The sequence below is a fragment of the Rhopalosiphum maidis genome, chromosome 1, assembly GCF_003676215.2.
Source record: "Rhopalosiphum maidis isolate BTI-1 chromosome 1, ASM367621v3, whole genome shotgun sequence".
Taxonomy (NCBI): domain Eukaryota; kingdom Metazoa; phylum Arthropoda; class Insecta; order Hemiptera; family Aphididae; genus Rhopalosiphum; species Rhopalosiphum maidis.
The window spans coordinates 7,572,309-7,594,157 of record NC_040877.1 but is presented as its reverse complement, the minus strand read 5'-3'; the positions used below and the strand labels follow the sequence as shown (position 1 = coordinate 7,594,157).

Genomic DNA, 21,849 nt, shown 5'->3' with positions numbered 1-21,849 from the left:
ATGAATTCAAATTATGTTACAGGACTTATAAAATTTTTCTTGTTTTGCAAGACTTAAGACATATTCTTTCAAATCCACAAAATTTTAATTCTGTAAATTTAATTTACATGCCATAATTTATTCAAAACACTATTTTTTTTAATTTGTATGATACTTTCTAGAATTTTTCTGACGTCCTTGCAAGGCTTTAAAAAAAACAAAAAAAAAGATCCTACGAGAAATATCTTCTATACTACGATATAAGCGAATATTGACAATGGAAAAATTTAAGTTAAGTAATTAATGTAATAACATTATTTATAAAAACTGAAACTTTTAATTAATAAGAAACGTTATAAAAGTAAAAATGTAGGTAGTTAGAACTTTAAAATGAGTTCCCTTATGTTCCCTCATAATAAATCCCCAAATATTTCAAAATATACCTATATCGACTATATCATAATATATAAAAAGTAAGTTATTTAAAATATATTAATTTTAATGTTTTATTATCAACTATTAATTATGTATACTTTTTTGTATTATCAAATTTAAAAATGAAACTATTAAATACAAATTCACTATTTAATATTTAAATGTATTAACGTAATAATAATATTTATAATAAGCTAGTAACCATAACAAATTAAAATGCATTATTCATACACATTTTGCGTGGATACGAAACGTATAATGGTATAACTATTAGAATAAAATATATACCTAGTAACTAAATCTATTCGTAAATAAATGTTTATTATTTTTATTTTTTATGTATTGACCCATGAAACATTATTTGATATGGTAAGTTTTAAATCACACTTATATCATAACATTAAAGTGAGGTAGGTATTTAACTGTAAATTAAAAAATATTTATGTATCGTAAACATTTATTTTATATCTAATTATTATATATACAACAAAATACATAGGATATTAGATTAAATATTTATTTATAAAATTCTATCAAGTTATATGTATACAAATATAAAATATAATAACTAATACAAGACGATTTGCCAAGTATGGTCACTCCCTCTTTTTTTTCAATGATGCAATTGTTTAAACTATGATTTTTAGAATTTTTGAATATGATCATGTAAATTAACTTTCAAATCATTGAATTATTTTCTATACGTCTTAAAGGTTGTGCTGTGATGATAGAAACGTATTTTTCTAAATAAAAAATCTCTCCCTCCTTTACTCTAAATTATTTAGTTGATCATTTTATTTGAAATGTTGATCTAGCTACCCAATTTAAAATTCGAATGAATTTCTCAGTTATTAAAAAGTGTATGCTAAAAAAAAAATTCTTAAAAATTGTTTTACAAAAATATAATAAAGATGTGATTTTGGTCCAATTACTTATTTTATTTGATGTCTATAAATTGTATAGTTTAAGTAGTTTTATAAAATATTAATATTTATGGTTAATATTAATCACTGATATTTTCAAATCATCATATTTTCCAAATCCATTATCAATGACCTGTTATCCTTAGTGCTCAAAGTTATAGAACTCAAAAATTACTCGTTCGGATTTTGATCTTTATGGTCAACATTTTCAGAAAAATTATCTGCCAAATAATTTAAAGAAGAAAAGGGGTTCTCATTTGGGAAATAGACATTTGTTCAAAATATAGAAATATAAAAATCTCAAGAATTTTAAGATACATTCATTATTATATATTTGAAAATTCCAAAAATTAAAAAAAAATGGATGAGCATGTTTGTTGAATAAGCCTGTATTTTCAAATATAGGTTTAAATCTAGGTATGTAATACATGAAATGTGTGCATATATATTATACATTGATTAATTTATAATTATAAAATAATGTGATAGGGTGTACATAAACGTGAATGTGAGTGTGTATATGAGTGTGTTTTTTAGATTTATTTCATAAGTATTGAGGGGTAATGCAACTAATATTAATATATTGTGTAGGACACAAAATTCAACGATTTAGGCCATGTACCCGTATTATGTGTTGGCTCTGAATTTTTCGAGGTTGCTTGTTGGATCCTGTTTTGTATAATAATATAGATAAAATTATGGTTATTCTCTATAACAGCCTGTTATTTTATGTATTAATATATTATTTGTCTTTGTACTTAAGTTATATCTATATGTAAACACTCTACGGGCACTGTTGTATGTGAAACGATGCATTTCCACGTGCTTGCGAAGATATATTAACTGGGCCTGGATTGATGATCGATATTTCTATACGTTAAATCTTAAATTATCTTGGTTCATAATGGTTCAATACGCAATTTTATTTGGTCGGTATTATGGATAATTTCTATTTAATAATAATACTCTCTATTCATAATGCATTTAATTTTGAGTCATTTCTTCTGCAACTTATTATATTTTTATTGCATATTTCACGAAATTAAATATCAAAATATTATAACTAAATTTATACATGTTTAACTAATTTGAAATGTTACCCCTTAATATAGGTACCAATCAATATTTAATATTTTAGTTAATATTTCATTTAATGTCGTTAAATTTTTATAACTTAAAAGTAATACAAATTGAATACAAACATAATGGCAGGTATGAAAACAATATTACGTCTTTCCTTAATTGTTATATTGTATTGCATAGTTACTATCCAAAATTCAAGGATTAAATAAAAAGTAGGTACCTATTAAAGAACATAACTTCATAAAAATTTGGATCTAATTTTTAAATACCTATTAAATAAATTTCTGTTAGTACATTTTTTGTAAATTTATTGTGGTCTTAGTATAAATAGTTTGCAGTTTTCTATACGATGCCTTAAAATCGGAAGTACTTATCAATTACTTTGAAAATTATCATCATAAAATTATAAGTACAAACTTGATCATTTTCAACTTTCATTTAAATTTCTATACTTCATTTGTTTTAAATCATTTTATGGTTCTTTGGTTTATTAGTACTTAAATTATTAATTCTATTTCAGATAATTTAATAAACTAAACATTTTTTATTATGACTTATAAGCAGTATTTTACTAATGAAATATATTATTATCGTTGGTTAAAGTCTTGAAAGAAATATATTAAAACAATTCAAAGAGTTAAAAGCCTTGAATATTCTGAGTACGGAAGGATTGAGTAGCCATCTATTCACGTTTCGATCTATTTAGCACCTATTCACTGGCTACTAGTATATCTATTCTAATTTTTTTTCTTTCATTTGACAAACTTCTCGCTATTAAAAGAATTTTGTTTTTTTTATCAAATTATATAACTTAAAGTATCAAATGCATTTGAGATTTGATGATTTATACATAACTTTAAAAAAAAATCTTATTTCTTATTATATTACTAAAAATTTAGAGGTTACTGTTATAAATAAAATGCATAGAACATTAAGATATAATCCATAATAATATTAATCATGGAACACAGTATGATTTGTTTTACTAAATATTATTAATACTTAAAACTATTGATGTATGTCAAATGTCAATATTAATTATTTTAGTAAATACACAAACTGTATTGCTTTGTATATTTTATTTTATTGAAAAACTTTAAATGTAATTATTGACTAGTCAAGTTTTCATTATTAATTTAAGGTGATGGATACCTACGTCAAATTATTATCTTACACCATAACAAACAATTTCTGCAGCATTATAACTTTTACATGGTTATATTTTCTGTATAGTTAAGTAATAAGTTATTGATTTAATGTTTTATATAATACAAGTAATTAAATATAATTTCCCTTTGTCAATATATTGAATTTAATTTTGTCTCTGGTACCGAAGTCATTTGCAAAATGTCCAGATGGATAAAGTTATTAATTAAATATATTACATTAAGTATCTATTCACATAACATTAAATAAAAAAATCTATTTTAATATTATTATATTATTATGCACCAAGTACATTCTTTAAGTATATTTTATAGTTATAAAAGTGTAATAACAAAAGCAAATTAATAAAATACTAAGTTTTTAATATGTAGTTTTAATACCTTTAATTAAATATTTAGCTGACATTAATTTTTATAATTCTTAAGAATGACTAGGGATGGTATGTCTCGGTCAGCTAGTAGTGGAACGCGGACTGACCAGTCATCCGTATTATATAATTTTAGCCCGACGTTTTTAAGGATAAATGAAAAATGACAAACATTCATCTAATAATATTATGATGAATTGGATAATACATAAATTAATACATAATGTTTATACCGAAAATTAATGAACGTAGAATTATGTAACACACAATTTCTATTTTATCTATTTTATTTTTGTTATTAGTTTATTTTATTTTCTTTCCGACTGTTTCACTATGACATTATACCTAAGCCGCACTCTAAAAAAAAAAAAAAAAACATAAATTATGAACGGAATAACATAATATATCGTGTCTATAGTCTATACCAAACCTAATATTTAATTTATTTTCAATACAACTATGAAATATTATTTAATTTAAATTAAAAATAAAACAACAGTTTTAAATGGTGTTTATTTTCCACCGGATAGTCAGAACGACATAATATTTTATAAATCATCAGGTAAGAATAATAACTAAGAAATATTTCGTCTTAATAACTTGTTGTAACTAGAGTTACTGAGTTGAATAGTGTTGTGTATTTTTGGGCAATGCCAATGGTTTTTTTTTTTAATAGTTTCACGTAGTGAAATAATTTTTTCCCCAACTAAGTAGTGGTTCTTATAACTGAACGGCATAGTTTTGTATTCATATTAGCATGTAAGCCGAAACATTAATGATATCATATTATACAAATAATAAAAAAAAAATTAATAATTCCTCTAAATAATTGAGTTCATATAATGTATTTTATACTTAGAGATAAATTTAATTCATGATTTCTAAACGAATTGTTTGTAGGTATTGTAGTTTTTTATTATTTCCAGTGTCAATCATGCATAAAAGTCTCGATAGCGAAACAAACTAACTACGTGACAACTATAATTAAATTGTTATAGAAATAAGAAAATATAAAACAAATGTTAATTGATTATATTATATTTATTAATTTTTGGTAGAATATGACACGAAGTTTTAAAATTTCTGACTGGCCAGTTCGCCCATGAGAATGACTATATATTAAATACATATTATAATATATTTGAATGAATATTTAACTACATAATATATGACAATTTTTTATGATTTTAATTAAAAGAAAAATTTATTTCTTGAAATATTAAATTTATTATTAAATTATAATATCAACACAATAGAAAAATATTATATCTATTAACTATATAAGATATAACACATTATTTTTTTTATTTTATTACATATAGTAGTTTATTATTATGTTTACTTTTACTCAACTTGAGTACTTCATCAAACCCATATCATACGCATTAGTATTCGAAACTTACAAATTATTATTTTTAAATGCACAACACCACATTTTTTATTTATTGCTCTTTTGAAACAATACAGTATCAATTTTATACTATTACAAACATTAAATGTTATTAAAATATTAACATATTAGTATAAATAAATAATTTCAACTAAAATTAATTTTCAATAATTTAAAAATTCAATGGGTATAAACTAATTAAATATATTTATCATTTATATATATATACAAATAAAAAACCATTATAATTTGTATAATTAATAAAACACACATCAAACGTTTCCAAATGACTGTTATTTATATTTACTTGGCATTTCTATCACATAATACATAAATCAATATCAACCATAAAATATGGATGCCAATAAATTAATTGTATAATTATAACTTCAAATAAATATTCAAAGGAGCTAGGCAATGTTTTTTCGTTTGTGACAATGTAATAGAAGTCACCATAAAATATTCATATGATAAAAGTATAATGTACGCTATATTATATACAGTATGGTTCTTTTATCAAACAACATTCATTTTTTCAAAATATATTAATTTTTTGAAAATATTTTTTTTACATAACTTCTTTTCAAAATTAAACGTTAAAAAACAAAATATTTAATATTTCTAAAGTTTTTTACCCTTTAGAACTATTGCATGCATTTTTCATTTCATGTTATACTTGGGAGTATTTCGAAATAAAAAAATCGAAATTCGGTCAAGTAGTTAATGAGTTATGTGTAACTGTACAAGTATTTAAATTATAGATTATCGGTCTAGTAGACCAACATTTTGCGGGGTACCAATTCTCGTTCCACTCCACTCACCAAAACTTTAAATGCTTATAACTCATAAACTACTCGTCTCAATTTCGAATTTTATGTATCGTGTAATTATAGTAGATATAATACATAACTTACTCACCTATATAACTATATGTAATATGTATGTATATATTATATTGCAGTGGTCAGTGACATTGGTAAACTATTGACAAGCCATAATTGATAATTATACTAAATTAAATTATTGAAATTATAACTTTGAAATATAACACTATACTATTGATTAGTACAATTTATAATACAAAAGTTGATGAAAATTTCGAGCTTAACTGATTATATTAACTTAAACTATTTTAGTTTATAGCAACATTCGATTTATAAACAACAGATAACAATTAAAATTATATGCATTGATTTTACATAATTACACTGGGTAAAAAATTGTTCAATAAATTTGTTATCCTTGTAAGTTTAACATCATAATAAATGTCTATATACTATAAGAAATTTTATTTTTAATAATACTTCATAAATTATTGTCTTAAAACTATTTTTTTCTATAACAAAATAAAAATACATTTATAAAGTTTCAAAATTTGAAAGTTTTTTTATTAATAAATACATGATCAAAATATTTATATAACTATGAAGTAAGTAAAAACTTATTCCATGTTAAATTTAAAACATTCTATTGTGTAAGAGAGATACTAAAACGCTTAAGTTGACTTATTCCTTACGATATTTTAATTTAAAAAATATATATTTGTAAAACGTTTACATCAGTAAGTAGAATATGAGACCATTTATACCAAAACAATTTTTTTCTCTATTCATATTGATTTAATATTGTATTTATCAGTTATATTAAAACTAAAAAAAAGATTTAGTATAAAAATAATAAATACATTGATTATAATAGATATACTCGTTTTTACATATTTAGATACTCATAAAAAGTAAATATCAATATAACTAGGTATATCGTATATTATGTACCTACTTTAAAATTTAAGTTATGTATTATTATGTTTTAATCATGAGTAGAATATATAATGAAATAAATATTCATGTATAATTTAGTTATTACACAAATTCTAATTAATTTAAATAGTAATGTTGTCATAAATTAAAGGTTCGATCAGCTATAGGTTTTTATAATAGCATACATTTCTTAATATTTAAAATTGATATTTATTATATTTAATTTTCAAATAATGAGTACCTATAACTGATCACAGTACTGAGGTTTTATATGAAATCGAATATTCATATACATAAAATGTAGTACAATAAAAAAAAGAGTATTTATAATTATATCAATTCTCAGCGTGACTCAATAAAAAAATAGAAAATATCCCCTAACCCTTAGGGGTGAAATTCGTGTAATAATACCATAATGGCCGATATTGATTTAGTTTGAAAAATGTTCCGTTAATTCGAGAAGAGGTAAAAATAGGTACAACACAATATAGATGTTATATTTTAATATATATTATTTTTATTATCTTATGAAGTTAATACTGTCTATTCATAACTTAATAAAGATACGTCGTATCTGCGCATGTCGTCTATCTAACTCAAAATATTGAAACCATTTTTATTAAGCTTGTTTGATTATTTTATATTCATATTTAATATTATGAACATTTTAATATTTAAAATTTTATGTCAATTTACTTCAAAATTAAAAATTCTTACGAGGGTTTAATAATAATAATAATATGGCCTATACAATTTTTACTTATAGTTTAAAGGTGAGCAAGCTATGGAACCATTCTGCTGTACAATATGTATAGAATAGGTCACAGTGATTGATGTGTTAAATTTAAATTTAATGATATCATTCTATGGGAAAAACGAATTTGAGTGGAGACAGTCTATCGTCCACCTATAGGTACATAATATGTATAATATACTATATTTCGTGAAATATTTTTAGATATTACTATCCAAATTTAAAAGTAATTTATTTTACTATTCTTAATACCGTAGATTTAATTATTGTAGTCAAAAAAATTGTACACAAAAATGGCATTATATATAGAAAATATAATTACAGACATACTTGTTATGCTACCAAGAATATTTTTTTTTTTTTTGAATTCTTATAAAATAATGAAAATCGTTATTTATTGTTTAAATATGCAATTTCGTCCAAATTTGAACTTCAAATGCCTATAAAAAAATTAATTATCTTTAAATATTTTTTTCTTCATTATTAACTATTTATGAGGAACTTTTTACTAAATTTGTATTTAATTACTCACTATAATAGTAAAAATAATAGAGCAAAACGGATTATTCAGAACTATTTAGAATATTGTGGCATAATATACGTTAGTGAGATCAAAGACACGCGTGTAAGTACGAAGTGCTCTCGGCGTACCTGTGTTTGTAAATATTTACTTTATGTCGTACGTTAATCAACAAAACTACAGTATGCAAAGACCGTGTTTATGATGCGCCTTCGCGTCTCCCCTTGCAATCCGAGTTCTAGGGACGCCCGTCCACCAGTGCGCGTCAAGTCGAAACAATATTACCGTATTACACGTCATATACTTAGTGGTGATTTTTTCAGTTGAAACGTATTGATGTGTTTTGCATTTAAACCATCAAACGACGATCTGCCGCCCGTTCGCCGCGATAACGATAGCGATAATACGCATACGTCATATTATATACGCCATTACGATTCCGATGTTCAGCGTGCCACCACAATTACACAGCAACAACAGAAACTACGGCGAAGACGACGACAACGACGACGGCGACGACGGCGGCAACAGCACCAACAACGTCATCAACGTCAGCGTGATCGGATCGTACGACATGAGACAGCGTCGGAAGAGATGCGCGATCAACTGTTGGCTGACGATGGTGTTCCTCGCGTACTCGTTCCTGCTCACCGTCCGGTTACACTTCACGTACTCGATGATGGTCATGATGAACGTGCCGCTGGTGGCGGCGTCGGTCGACCGGCCGCTGTGTCCGGGCGCGGTGCTGGACGTGGGCGCCAACTCCACGACCGCGGTGGCCAGGCGTCTGGACTGGACGATCCGGCAACAGGCGGCCACGATGGGCGCGTACTTTTTCGGCACGCTGGTGTCCACGCTCCCGGGCGGCGTGTACTCGAGCCGCGGTTACGAGCGGTCCATAATGCTGTGGTGTGTGGCCGTCACGGCGGCCACGATGGCACTGGTGCCCGTGGCGTTCGTCCAGTACGAGAGTTGGGTGGCCGTCACGTTCCTCAGGTTCCTGCAAGGGTAAGTTCGGGCCAGATTAGCGTAGGTCAGGTTCCTCTGCGGTACATCGCACACGACAACATTACTAAACAGGACGACTCACCGATGCTTACCCCGTTTTTTTTTTTTTTTTTTAATATTTCAAGTCTTCAACGTCTGATTTTTTGGAATTTCGAAATACTATATATGAATATTATATATTTGATTTTTAGTGTACTTCAAGACCGTAATATTTTTTTTAAATTTTAAGATTTTTCTTAGAAGAGTATCCAGTGGCGATAGAAACTTATTTTCTCAGATCACAATAATTCACCAATATCTTCGAAACCCGTAATAATAAACATTTTAATTATTATCTTTACTGCGCTAAATGTTAATGTAATAACTCAAAAACAAATTGTTTAAATTTTGATTTTGACACCCAAAAGTTTTCAGAAAAATTATTCACTAAATTATTTACAATAAAACGAGGCTTCTCATTTGAAAAACAGAAGTTTAAATTTTTACGGGACACCCCTTAAGTAAAAACAAATAGAATCACAAGAATTTTAAAATACATATATTATTGTGTTCTTTAAGTATACTCGTATTTAAATAATTCCAAAAATTAAGATTTGAATTATCGAAGAAAAAAAACCTTTTGTTTCTCCTTTTTATGGTAAGAAAAATACGAAATATAATTTTGTAAAGTATATTTGGAAACATGTCACTCTGTTCATATTTACCTTAAAAAATATAACATTACAATCTGTTTTTAAATCACTATGTCTACAATAATATTATATATAAATTATAAATAAACAAATACATTTTCTTTTAAGTAATAATTTAGTTGACACTAATGGACAATTGCATGAACCACTATAGTTATTTTGCAACAATATGTAATAGTAGAATACATTAAAAACTAAATATTTAGTTAGTATTAAGGAAATTTGAAAACTAAATAACAATAACTTCAATATGTGACCTAGATGATAATTTAAATAGAGTTTTTTTTTATATTTAAATGAATTGTTTGTTAACTACCTAATAACTTATAATTTAACTTTCTCAATATTGTCTTTTTTATTTTTTACTTACTAAAATTAATTATTGTTTTCATTAACTTACCAACCACTATATATCAAAAGTAGTCAGCCTGAAGCTTGCATTTTATTCCTGTAAGATACTATCACAATACCATTAATTTATATCTATTGTATAATATGTTATTTAGAAATACTGATATAATTATTTGATCATTTTATGAATTTGATACTCACATCAAATTCTGTCTTTTTAATGAGTTAAGAAAATATTATTTTTAGTTATACACTGGATGCAATATTCATAAATTAACAATTACAATATTATGATGTGTTCATTAACATACTTAATATAAATGTGGGTGGTAAGAGATAGTCAATCATCGAGTCTCCACATATATGTTAAAAGACATTGATGTATCGGTTTGATACGTTATAAGTTTAATTTCTATTTTACTTTAATACGATTACATACAGCTTAAAAAGTCATCAACAAAGCTGCTAGATAATAAACTAAGCACATTGCGTCTGACAGGACTTCCGACTTTTGTATTTACGCCTTTCACTAGCCACGTAAATCTTTGTCTTAAAAATTGCATTATATATATATCATTGCACTCTAATGTATATCATAATGATTAATAACAATTCACGATAACATTTTTAACATTAGTCAACCATCATCTGCTGTAAGGGTATAAATACTGTGTATTTTTTATTAATATTTTCATAAACTGCATGTTTGTTCTTATTTTGTCATAAAACAAATGTTTATAGTTTTGTAAATTTTTAAGAATAAATCAATAATAATAAATATGTTAAATAATGATTGTAAAAGTTAAACAACTAAATACATTTTTATCAACATATTTTAATAATATGTGTAATATCTAATTTATATCAATATATCTTAAAATGAAAACAATTTATTAAAACATGTAACGTATATTGTTAAGTTGTTTTATTTTTATATTTATTTTAAACAGTTTACCCGAGTTTTAAGTTTGACCATTTCATGAACTGAGTTAATATGGAAAGTTAAACAATTAAACTGGCACATGCATTTTTGTGTTTAGTGAACCTAAATTTTATAAAAAAAATATAATATTAATTACTAAAAATAACAACTAACGCTCATCATTTCATTATAGATAGTTATGAAAATGCGATTTTCATTGAAATAATATTTTATTATTAATTATTAAATAGCTCAAACTTATTTCACCATATTTAAATTCTCAATCACATTATATTAACCTGTATGTAAAACCTGTATAGTGTATACAAAACGCACTAAAATATTATACATTTTATACCCATCGAATGAATGGAACAACGACCGCCGTGACCATGAAATGCCTATCCATGACGCCGTTTTCGAATTATAGTTCTATCTTTGAAATGTATAAACACTAAAAAATATTTGATTCATACTATTTTATTAACCTGACCTTACTCTACCCTAAACTACACAGATACATTGTTATTATTAGGGCTGAATATGAATTACCTCTAATATATTATATAATATAGTACATTTTTAACTATCGATAATTGTACTAAAAACTCGAACAAATCTATGAATACGCTCTAAAAATTAATTCTCTTTAAGTCTATTTCAACTTAACACAATAAATCAATAACAGAACAAATTTTAACTGACCGACAGAGCAATTTATTTAGACGAGAGCGATTAACATCGAACCAGATGAGCAAAAATTCGTGTAAAATTGAGAAACCAAAAAAATCCTTCGTTAAAATATTTAAGAGGGGCTTTCCGAAAAAAAAAAGTTTACATTATCCAATAATTCGTGTTTACCGAGTTTGTATTAACGAGGAAATACTGTAGTGTAGGTACCAACGCGAACGGTTGAATAAACACAAATTTAATAGGATTTTACGATGCTATTCAACTACGAGTTACGTTATAGGGATACCTACACCAATCTTAACGTCGCGCGATACGTATTGTATTACCCATATGGGCGGGCTATACGAACAACAACAACAATAGCAATAATGATAATAATACGAATAACGTAATTATTTTCGGTTGAAAAATTTTGGTTACGGAATACTACGACGAACGATGAATTCAATACGGTCCCGTTGGCGCTGTTGGATAAGACCGCCAAGCACGATCCCGAGGCGCCCAGACACCTTCAGTTTATTATTAGGTGTACGCATTGTATTACAATGTCATAACGTATTATAATATTATTAACGTGACATTTTCCACGGTGTATATTCGATCTCATAAAACAGCATGATATCAACATCCTATTTACACCCGACTTCGCCACCGTCACTACGACGTGTCCTCTTGCATTTTTCGACTGAAGGTAACTGGATGTTTCGAAAACATCGTTTTTTTCGTAATCCTTTATCCCAGTTAGTCGACTTTTTTGTTTATAGATTCCGAGTGAATATTTCGTTTCTCTTAGAACGAATACGTTTATATCAAAATTTTACGTATCGTATTATGATACATTATTGAGTGAGTGGAAATATTGATTGAATTCTCAGTCATCGTTTCCTCAAATACTATAAAAATTATTATGAGAAATGGGTGGTATGTATTTGTGCAAGCTTTTAAAAAATTGAATGTGTTTGGACGTTTGGACATTTTCTAAATTCTGCATTACGCTTGGCTATATTTTATGAATTTATTTTGTCATTTTGACAGCCTATAAATTCAAAAGTATGATTTTTAATAAAAAAATTATTTTCTGTTTTTTGAGCGATTAAATCACTAATCGTTTTAAAATATAAACAAGTATTATTAAGAGTATTACTTTATTTTTATTTTTCCTTGAAATTTTAGCTCTTTTTATAGTATTCAAAAAGTTTAATTATATATGACAAATATACTTGTCTCGATTAAATATTCTTGCTTATTTAATAAAACTTTTTGATGAATGTAATAAATATTTTTATTTATAACATTGCGTTTTGTATTGCTTTCTATTTAAAATTGTTGTATCCCATCAAATAGTATAATTAATACTATTTAAAATTATAACATGCGTCGAATGAGTCAACTCTATTAGTTAGGAATTAATCATTTGTAGGTTTTTTAAATTATTGTACACCAATTATAATATAATAATATAATTTTTGTATATGAGATAAATGATTTAATAATATAGTTAAACTATTGTTTTAAACTCAAAATAATTTTTGAAACACAATTATATGCAATAAAATAAAGCTAATATGTGGAAAACGAAAGAAGTTATCGTCGACGAATTTAAATATGTATTAAACATAGTGTATCTCTATTTTAATTTGTTTATCTCGTGTATGTTGTACTTATATAAATACAATTATCAATAATCATCAATTTTTATTTACATAATAAAATTAATTATTTAATAGTACAAATGAAAACTTTAGAAAGTTGTAATCAAAACGTTTGTTTATTTGAAATTTTCAGCTAAATGTAATAGAAAAATAAACAGCAATTACTGCATAATCTGTATAATTATACTTCATTGGAAATATTGAATACAATATTGTAAATTAATTAAGTTTTTATTTTAAAATAAAATAACTACTATTCATAATATTATTAATAAATTAATTGACATTTAAATATATAAACATATATTTTTTAGTATCATTATACTCGGTGTATATTATAATGTGTTTTATTATTTTTAATCAAAAAATAGTTGACAGTAAAAACATTAACAATATTATGTAACATAAAAATTGTGAATGTTTTTTTATTTTAGTAAAACAATTTATTTTACATGTAAGTATCTAAAGTAATTGCATGTGAAATACTCATAAAAATTGTCATTAATTTGGGTTATAACTTGTTATATTACATACCTATTATGCTCATGTTTAAATTTTCAAAGTTTAGTGTAGATATGGATAAATATAACGATAAACTAATGTAAAAAAAAATATTTATGAACTAAAAATAGATAATTTGAGTAAAAAATGTAAAATAACCAATTAACAATTAGATTTGATTTTTACTGTATGAAAACAGATTGTAGTTATTATTTACCAACAATGCTCATGTAAATACAGGAATCAAAATTACATTTTTATTTTAAAAATATCAAATTAAGTTGGAAATAACTTTTATTACTACCTGTAATAATTATATATAATTACCTATTTTATTTTAAAATATTCAAAAATAAGTATTTCGTAATATAATTATAAGTAAGTAATGTGATTTTAACTTTCCTTTTTTATAAAATTATGTAATTTTGCTGCATACATATTACATTTTTATTTTATATATTTTTCAACATACTATTTTACGAAAAAAAAAAATACAAGTTAATAAAACATTTGTAATAAGCAAAATGTGCAAATATCTTTTACGAATATAATATACTTTGGTACAAACTTCCAAGATAAATCCAATCTAAGTATAAATACATTTTGTGTACTGCCTATTGAATATAATATAATATCTACGTAATTCCTTTAATTCTTATTTACTTTGAGTTAAGTGTATTGTACAAAATTCAAATCTAAAGTATTGTTTGATATTAAATTAAAAAATTCTCAATTGAATTTCTTCATAACTTTATCAATGTTAAAATAATATACAAAATTTAATTGAGGTTTGAATTATACAATGGTTGTTGAACATAAATATCGATTCCAATCAAGTTAAAGAAAAAAAATATTATGTTATTTTACAATAATATGTCTATCTTTATTTCTGACAACTTATTTATATATTTAACTTTTTACAACAATCCTTCCCACGTACACGCAAATCAGTAGATTCTTTCAAACGTAAACCACACAGCTTTTCTTTCTTTTAATCTTAAGACTTAGAAACAACGACCTTTACATCTCGAGTCTTATTTTTTATTATTCGAGCATTTTGCTAGTACCTACTGTGTAATGTACTGAATTCTTAAATGGGCCATCGTTTGATAATCACAGTGCTAGTGCTCTGCATGGTCCAGTCTTAATCAGTCCGGTCCTAACATACAAAAACTATGAAGCATCGGTTTGGTCCGGTTTAATATTTTTTAGGAGTAATTCAGTCCAGTCCTCAGATAAAATGCATTATTTTCAGTCCCTTCGGTATCAAAAAAAAAAAAAAAAACAAATGAAAATTAGTTCAGTCCCAATCACGGTTCTTAAAATTTAAGTAAGTTATTTTTACGTAATACCATTGATTGTAAATACTATAGATAGTTCACTTAAAAACAATATCTTTCCATTGTAATACAAAACGATCATTGTCTAGTCTGAGCTAATATTGACTAACCTTACTATCCGGTCCGAAATATTTTAAGATCGAACCGGCAGTCCGGTCCCGGTCTACTCTATATGAATAAATTTAATAATTGGTCCGGCCCGGTCTATAAATAATACGTAGCCATGGTTCGGTCCTAATTTGGTCTTCTATTAAACATTTCAGTGTGGTCTGGTCCGAATTCGGTCCCTTCCTCAAATTTTAAGTCCGGTCCGATCTTTAAAATAACGGACCGTGCAGAGCTCTACACAGTGAAAATTCTATGCATTTTTCTTATTACATATTTACCATTTTCATTCAACACCAGTCACCAACGATAAAATACCTCATGCGATTATGAAATAATGAAATCTATTGGGGCCGCTACACCAACATTTTTTTTCTCTGTCTATCTCCCACATAGTATAGGACAAAGATATTTCGTATTTCCGCGATTACGACTCTCTGGTTCAGTTTAAGCCAAAGGCACTTATTATATATTTTATAAAGAATATTTCCTGTGCATTGACCGGAATACCGGATAGATTTTTAATATTTACATTTTTATAAATATAAGCATGATTTAATTTAAAATAATTTTGGTTATTTTTAACCAATAATAACTTATTCAAAAATGTAAATATTAAAAATCTATCCGGCCAATGCACAGAAAATATTCTTCTTTATAAAATATATGATAAGTGCCTTTGCCCTAAATTTAACCAGAGAGTCATAATCATGGAAATACGAAATATCTTTGTTGCCATATAATAAACAGAGAAAAAAAATGTTGGTTTGGCGGCCCCTTAACTAAACCAGCATACGATGTGTACATTTTGTATTGTTATTTATCTAATTAAACTAATAGTCATGATAATTTATTTGGTTTACAGTTAAGGGAATTGATTAGAGAATTTTATTTAAAAAGATTTTTAAATATAATATCCCCTTGTTAAAATTTCTATTGTTACACTTTTTTTGTTTTATGATTTAAAAGAATATATTAACTAAAATAATAGACGATTAGAACAAACAAGTAAATTCCCAGTTTTAAATTAGGTGATTAAAAACTTTTCAAGAAAGTACCTAAACAGATATAATATTTATAAAAATCTAAAATATAGTATGAAAGAAAATATAACCTCTGGATTTGAATTTGAAAGTTAGGTTAATCTTTTATACATTTTGGTAACAATATTATTTCACCATTTCTACTTAATTACATTAACCTAAACATTGTAGGTACCTAATTAATTTACATAATATGACTTTTATGTGTCTATGTTATTCTATTTTACTAAATTAATTAAAACTTACGTTCTATAAATAACTGTTTTAATAATTATATGAAATATGAATCCTTTCCAATGTATAATCACAGAATATACACATTATGTATACCTACCCTATTATACTTGAATATATTACGTACAAATATTTGTACATTTTTCACTGATTTATTTTCTCGTTCCTTTTAAGTATACTAGATACTCCAGAATATTACTCTTAATTACACAAGCAGTTTAGCAGTGTACATATAGTACGATAATTTAATATCGCCAAGCAATAAGTAACGATTCCAATCTGAAACGTTAGTTCAAAAAATAATATCAGTGTACACAAAACTGTTATGGTAGTGAAATAATTTCGATGTGGCCAAGAACGTTATGATGTTGGAAGAAAAAAATATATAGCTCACTCGCAATCTAATCCAACCTTTAGTCATTAACTCACATAAGACTATTATGTCTATCTAAATAATCTCCTTAAAACGATAATACAACCTCCCACATCTAACAGCATTAAATCGATTATACAGGGTGATAAATTTTTCACAAGCTTGGCAATAACCCAAGAATTACATGGAATTTTCAATTTCGAAAATAAATCATAAAAATAAAAATAAAAAATAAAGTAATTAAATATAATTCCTTATATTTTCCAAGATATTACTTGATTTACGATGGAAAAAAGACAAAAACAATTTATATAATATCGACAGTCAAACTGGATTCTACAATTGTGTAGAAAATAGAAATCAACTACTTAAAAGATAGGAAAAACGCAGTATAACAATAAGATTTACAATATGTGGATAATATTTGTGCACAATATTCACATCGAAATTATCTTCTTTAGTCGTTAAGATCACTCTAATATTACATGGTTTTAATTTCTCGATCGACGCGATCACTGTTATGTAATATTGTGGTGTACAATCGCCGGTTTCGATGTTCAGGTGTGCGTTCGGGCCGACCGGCTCGTGTGGCGGGACATTGGCCGGTAAAATTGTACCAAAAACCAACAGGATTCTATATACGACGTTCATGTTCTCCGGCACAGTGTTTGGCGGTTTCTTCGGACACTTGTACAGCGGAATAGTCATACCTAACGTATCGCTCGACGGCAGCTTTATAACACTGTCCGTCATCGGATTCATCTGGGCCGCCGTGTGGGGGACCATGATTCATCTGACACCATACATTAACGACTTCAGCGACCTCCCTAAGTCTGTGTCGTTCATCTCGACGGCGTGGACCGTGATCATACGATCAATGCCGTTCATCAGCCTGCTAAACGCATCATTCGGGTACGGGACGTCACATTTATTGCTACTTGATATTATATTATTACATCGTTACGTTTTTAGTAAATAAAATATTAGATATCGAATAAGTCGGATAGAATAAGTTAAGGATACAGGATAAGTCAAATATTAATATTCCTGCGTATTCAATTTTCGATTTGTATTCTACTGTGTACCATATATTGTTTTTCTCCAAATATTATTAACTATTCTTGGGGTTTTTTTTTATAAATACCGATTAATTATTTTCAATTTTTTAGATTTTTATAAACTTTAAGGAGTGTTTTGTTGCCAAACAAACTTTTTTTTCATATAACAACCAACTTTTCACTATAAACTATTATGCTCGTACATTTTTTGAAAAATATTAGCTATCTAAATCAAAACTTTAATGAGTTATCTATTAGTTATTAAAAATAATATACTTATATTTAAGTAAATGGTTTAAAAAATATATAATATAATATATCTATAAAATAAATAAAATATTTGATCTAGTATTTTTATACTCAAACAATTTTTACAAAATATAAAATATTAATAGTTTAGTATTAATTACTAACATTTTCAATATCATAGATCAGTAATTGTAAAATTAATATTCTTGATGAACAAAATTAAAAACTCAAAAACTGCTCGTCCGATTTTCGGTTTCGATACATACATTAATATTTCCAAAAAAATGATCTGGTTGACAATTTATAAAAAAAAATAGTGATATACTCATAAGAAAAAAGTGATATTGCCACAAAAAACTTATTAAATTATATAAAAACAAAATAATAAAAATATGGCCCTTGATTTTAATAAAAAAAATTTTTTAATTCATTATTAAATAATAAAACATAAATATACACGTTAAATCCTGTGTATATTTCAATGTATGTTTACACTTTTTGTTAAAAATTTAAAAAAAAATGATAAACAATTTATAAAAAGTTTAGAAATAATGGCTTACTTAATTAAAACACTAGTCATGTTTAAGATAAAGACAACATTTTTCTATCCAAATGAAATAGTGATGTAATACATTTTAAAGGGATTCGAAACCGACCATTTTTAAGGAGTTCAATATAAGTAGGTTTCTAAATGTATGTATGGGGGTCGTTTAAATGGTGCGTAGAAAGCACAATGTAGATAAAATCGTGGTAGAAAAAGATCATTAGTGCGTTTGTGACTATGTATTAAAGAAATATTGGATCGATCACAGATGTACATGCCACATGTCAATAAAGCACAAAACGAATATTAATTATATGTTTTTCGTTAAAATTATCAATCTATTGGCAATTGTATCGGCTAACCTATTAAATTTACTTTAAAATGACTTTCTTACATTTTTCAATTTATTTTTCACTCCATTATTATTCACGATTGAAAAATGATTTATAATTAAAATATAAATCTTTATTTTGTACAGTTTAGGAATTCAATTTTTGCAAAGTTTTTTTTAATTTAACTTTATTGTGCATTGAAATAATATGTTTTCAAAAGTTGTAACAGACGACTAAGATATTCGATACAGTCGATAAAAGATAGATCTAATTCGGTAAAATCACAGACGGGATCGAATCCCTTTATTCGCAAAGTACGTTTGTATTATGCATGTTTAAAACAACAACATAGATAGGTACACAGTTATTACACTATTGTAAAATGTATCACTGCTATCGTATATTAATAAATTATTGTATTATATTTTTCAAGCACGTTTATTTTTTTAGACTCGGATTTTTATACAGCTTTATCACTACCGGATTACCGATTTACGGTTCCAATGTCCTAGGCGGCGATGCTGTGAAAACCGGCATACAAGTATCTGTGTCTTGGCTAATCAGTTGGGTTACGTCTGTAATCGCAGGAATCTCGGCCGCGTCGATGACGAATGTCGACACGAATACGAAAATAAAGGTCAGAAAACTGTATGTTGGAATTGTGTTAATAGGATCACCGATAATGCTCTTGGGTGTCATGTCTGCAAAATGTGACGTGTCGTTGGCCAGAACATTTATAAGAATGACTGTGATATTATTGGGCTTCGAACGAAGCAGCATTCGAATAAATTCTCTTGACTTATGTCCTGGTTAGTTCTATAACACGATATTATTGAATTATACACATTATTCTAAATATCCCTCCATAATATATATGTATTGTATAATATAATAATTATAAACTTAAATTTATTATCTTTTCGTAAAAAACTATTTAACCGTAATTGTTTTTTTTTAAATATTCAGGATAATACTTTTAATAACCACCATTTAATTTCGGAATATATTTTTTTTAACTCTAATTTTTTAAAACCTGTAGTTTTTTTTTAAATCTTAAATGTTACTTAATATTAACCTAATATGATCAACGTTCGTAATAATTAAACTGATCAATTATTCACAAATAATAACACAATAAACGTTTTACTCAAAGAAGTAATCACAATATGGTATTATTATATTTTTTTTTAGGTCTAAGTCTTTTTTTCTTACACACGAACACACACGTACACATACATGCACTTCACACGCTCATGTTAAAAAAATATGATTATTATATTTTATAAAGATTAATCACTTTTTTTTAAAAAAATTCATTGTATTTTTATTATTAAATTTCAGGTTATGTGGGAAGTCTAATAGCCATGTGTGATGTTTTTTACTCCATAGGCAATATAATTGATTTAGTTTTGGTTCGAAATATATTTGCAAATACTATGAATTGGAGCATAACATTCCAGGTGACTATCATCTTATCAATTGCGTGTAGCATACTATTTTTATTGTTTGGCTCCTCGCAAAAACAATGCTGGGATCAAAGATACGTACGTCCGTAAATGCAAAATAATCATCCGTGTGGACCACGATGTTCACGACGATATACCATCTAAATGTGAAAAAAATCTTCGAGTATCTAAAAATAATTTTAAAAAATTAATTTTTATTAAAAAAAAAGTTTTTCTAATGAATTGATTGTAATGTCATTATTATTTTATCATTGCCATTACGTAGGCACCTAACATATTATTATAAATACAAGACTGCGTATAAAATCTATATGGTTCGACTTAAATTAGAACATTAATCACTTATTTTGAAACTCTGTGATCGCAATTATATCTTTACCAACATTTTTACAATTAAACTACAATAATATAGATACGCTAACAACAGCCATGTTATGTTACATTTGAACTTAATTTGTTGCACGAATAACTTTATCGTCAAAAACCGTTGGTGGGGATCATATTCGCTTACAGCTTAATACACATTAATAATATATGCTACTTGGAACAATTTTTAAGGAACTTTTGTAAACATTGGGTGAATGCCAAAACGATGGAAGTCGGAACTATCAGAAAAAAAAACACGTTGCTTGTAATGAAAAATAAAACTTTAATATCATTATATACCTAACCGCAAATGTATTGGAACATTTCCAGGATGGGTACCCAATTATTCTTTTCGTTTTTGGCAGTCCACCTTTATCGAATAACAGTTATTCAGATTTCAGGTAGTTTTCGCAATAATATAACACCCCTAAATCACGTTATTTCACATCGGTGTAAGATCATTAACTTATATCGTATTTGCAATAAACCATTGCGATATTTCTCAAATTATATATTTTCTTTGAATATTATTAACCATAATT

At 26.2% G+C, this 21,849-nt stretch overlaps 1 protein-coding gene across 1 annotated transcript; it reads left to right on the top strand.

The window, feature by feature from the left end:
- Positions 1-729: 729 nt before the first annotated feature.
- Positions 730-21,031, top strand: LOC113556081 (sialin-like). The gene is made up of 5 exons (XM_026960853.1): positions 730-824; positions 8,829-9,386; positions 17,854-18,204; positions 19,926-20,284; positions 20,817-21,031. Exons 1-5 carry the CDS (start codon positions 730-732, stop codon positions 21,029-21,031), a joined length of 1,578 nt encoding a protein of 525 aa, XP_026816654.1.
- The last annotated feature ends 818 nt before the right edge of the window (positions 21,032-21,849 follow it).

Coding starts and splice junctions, on each gene's coding strand:
- LOC113556081 (XM_026960853.1), top strand. CDS start 730: ATGTTTATTATTTTTATTTTTTATGTATTGACCCATGAAACATTATTT. Junction 825..8,828: donor TATCATAACATTAAAGTGAG/GTAGGTATTTAA, acceptor TCCGATGTTCAG/CGTGCCACCACAATTACACA. Junction 20,285..20,816: donor TTCTCTTGACTTATGTCCTG/GTTAGTTCTATA, acceptor ATTAAATTTCAG/GTTATGTGGGAAGTCTAATA.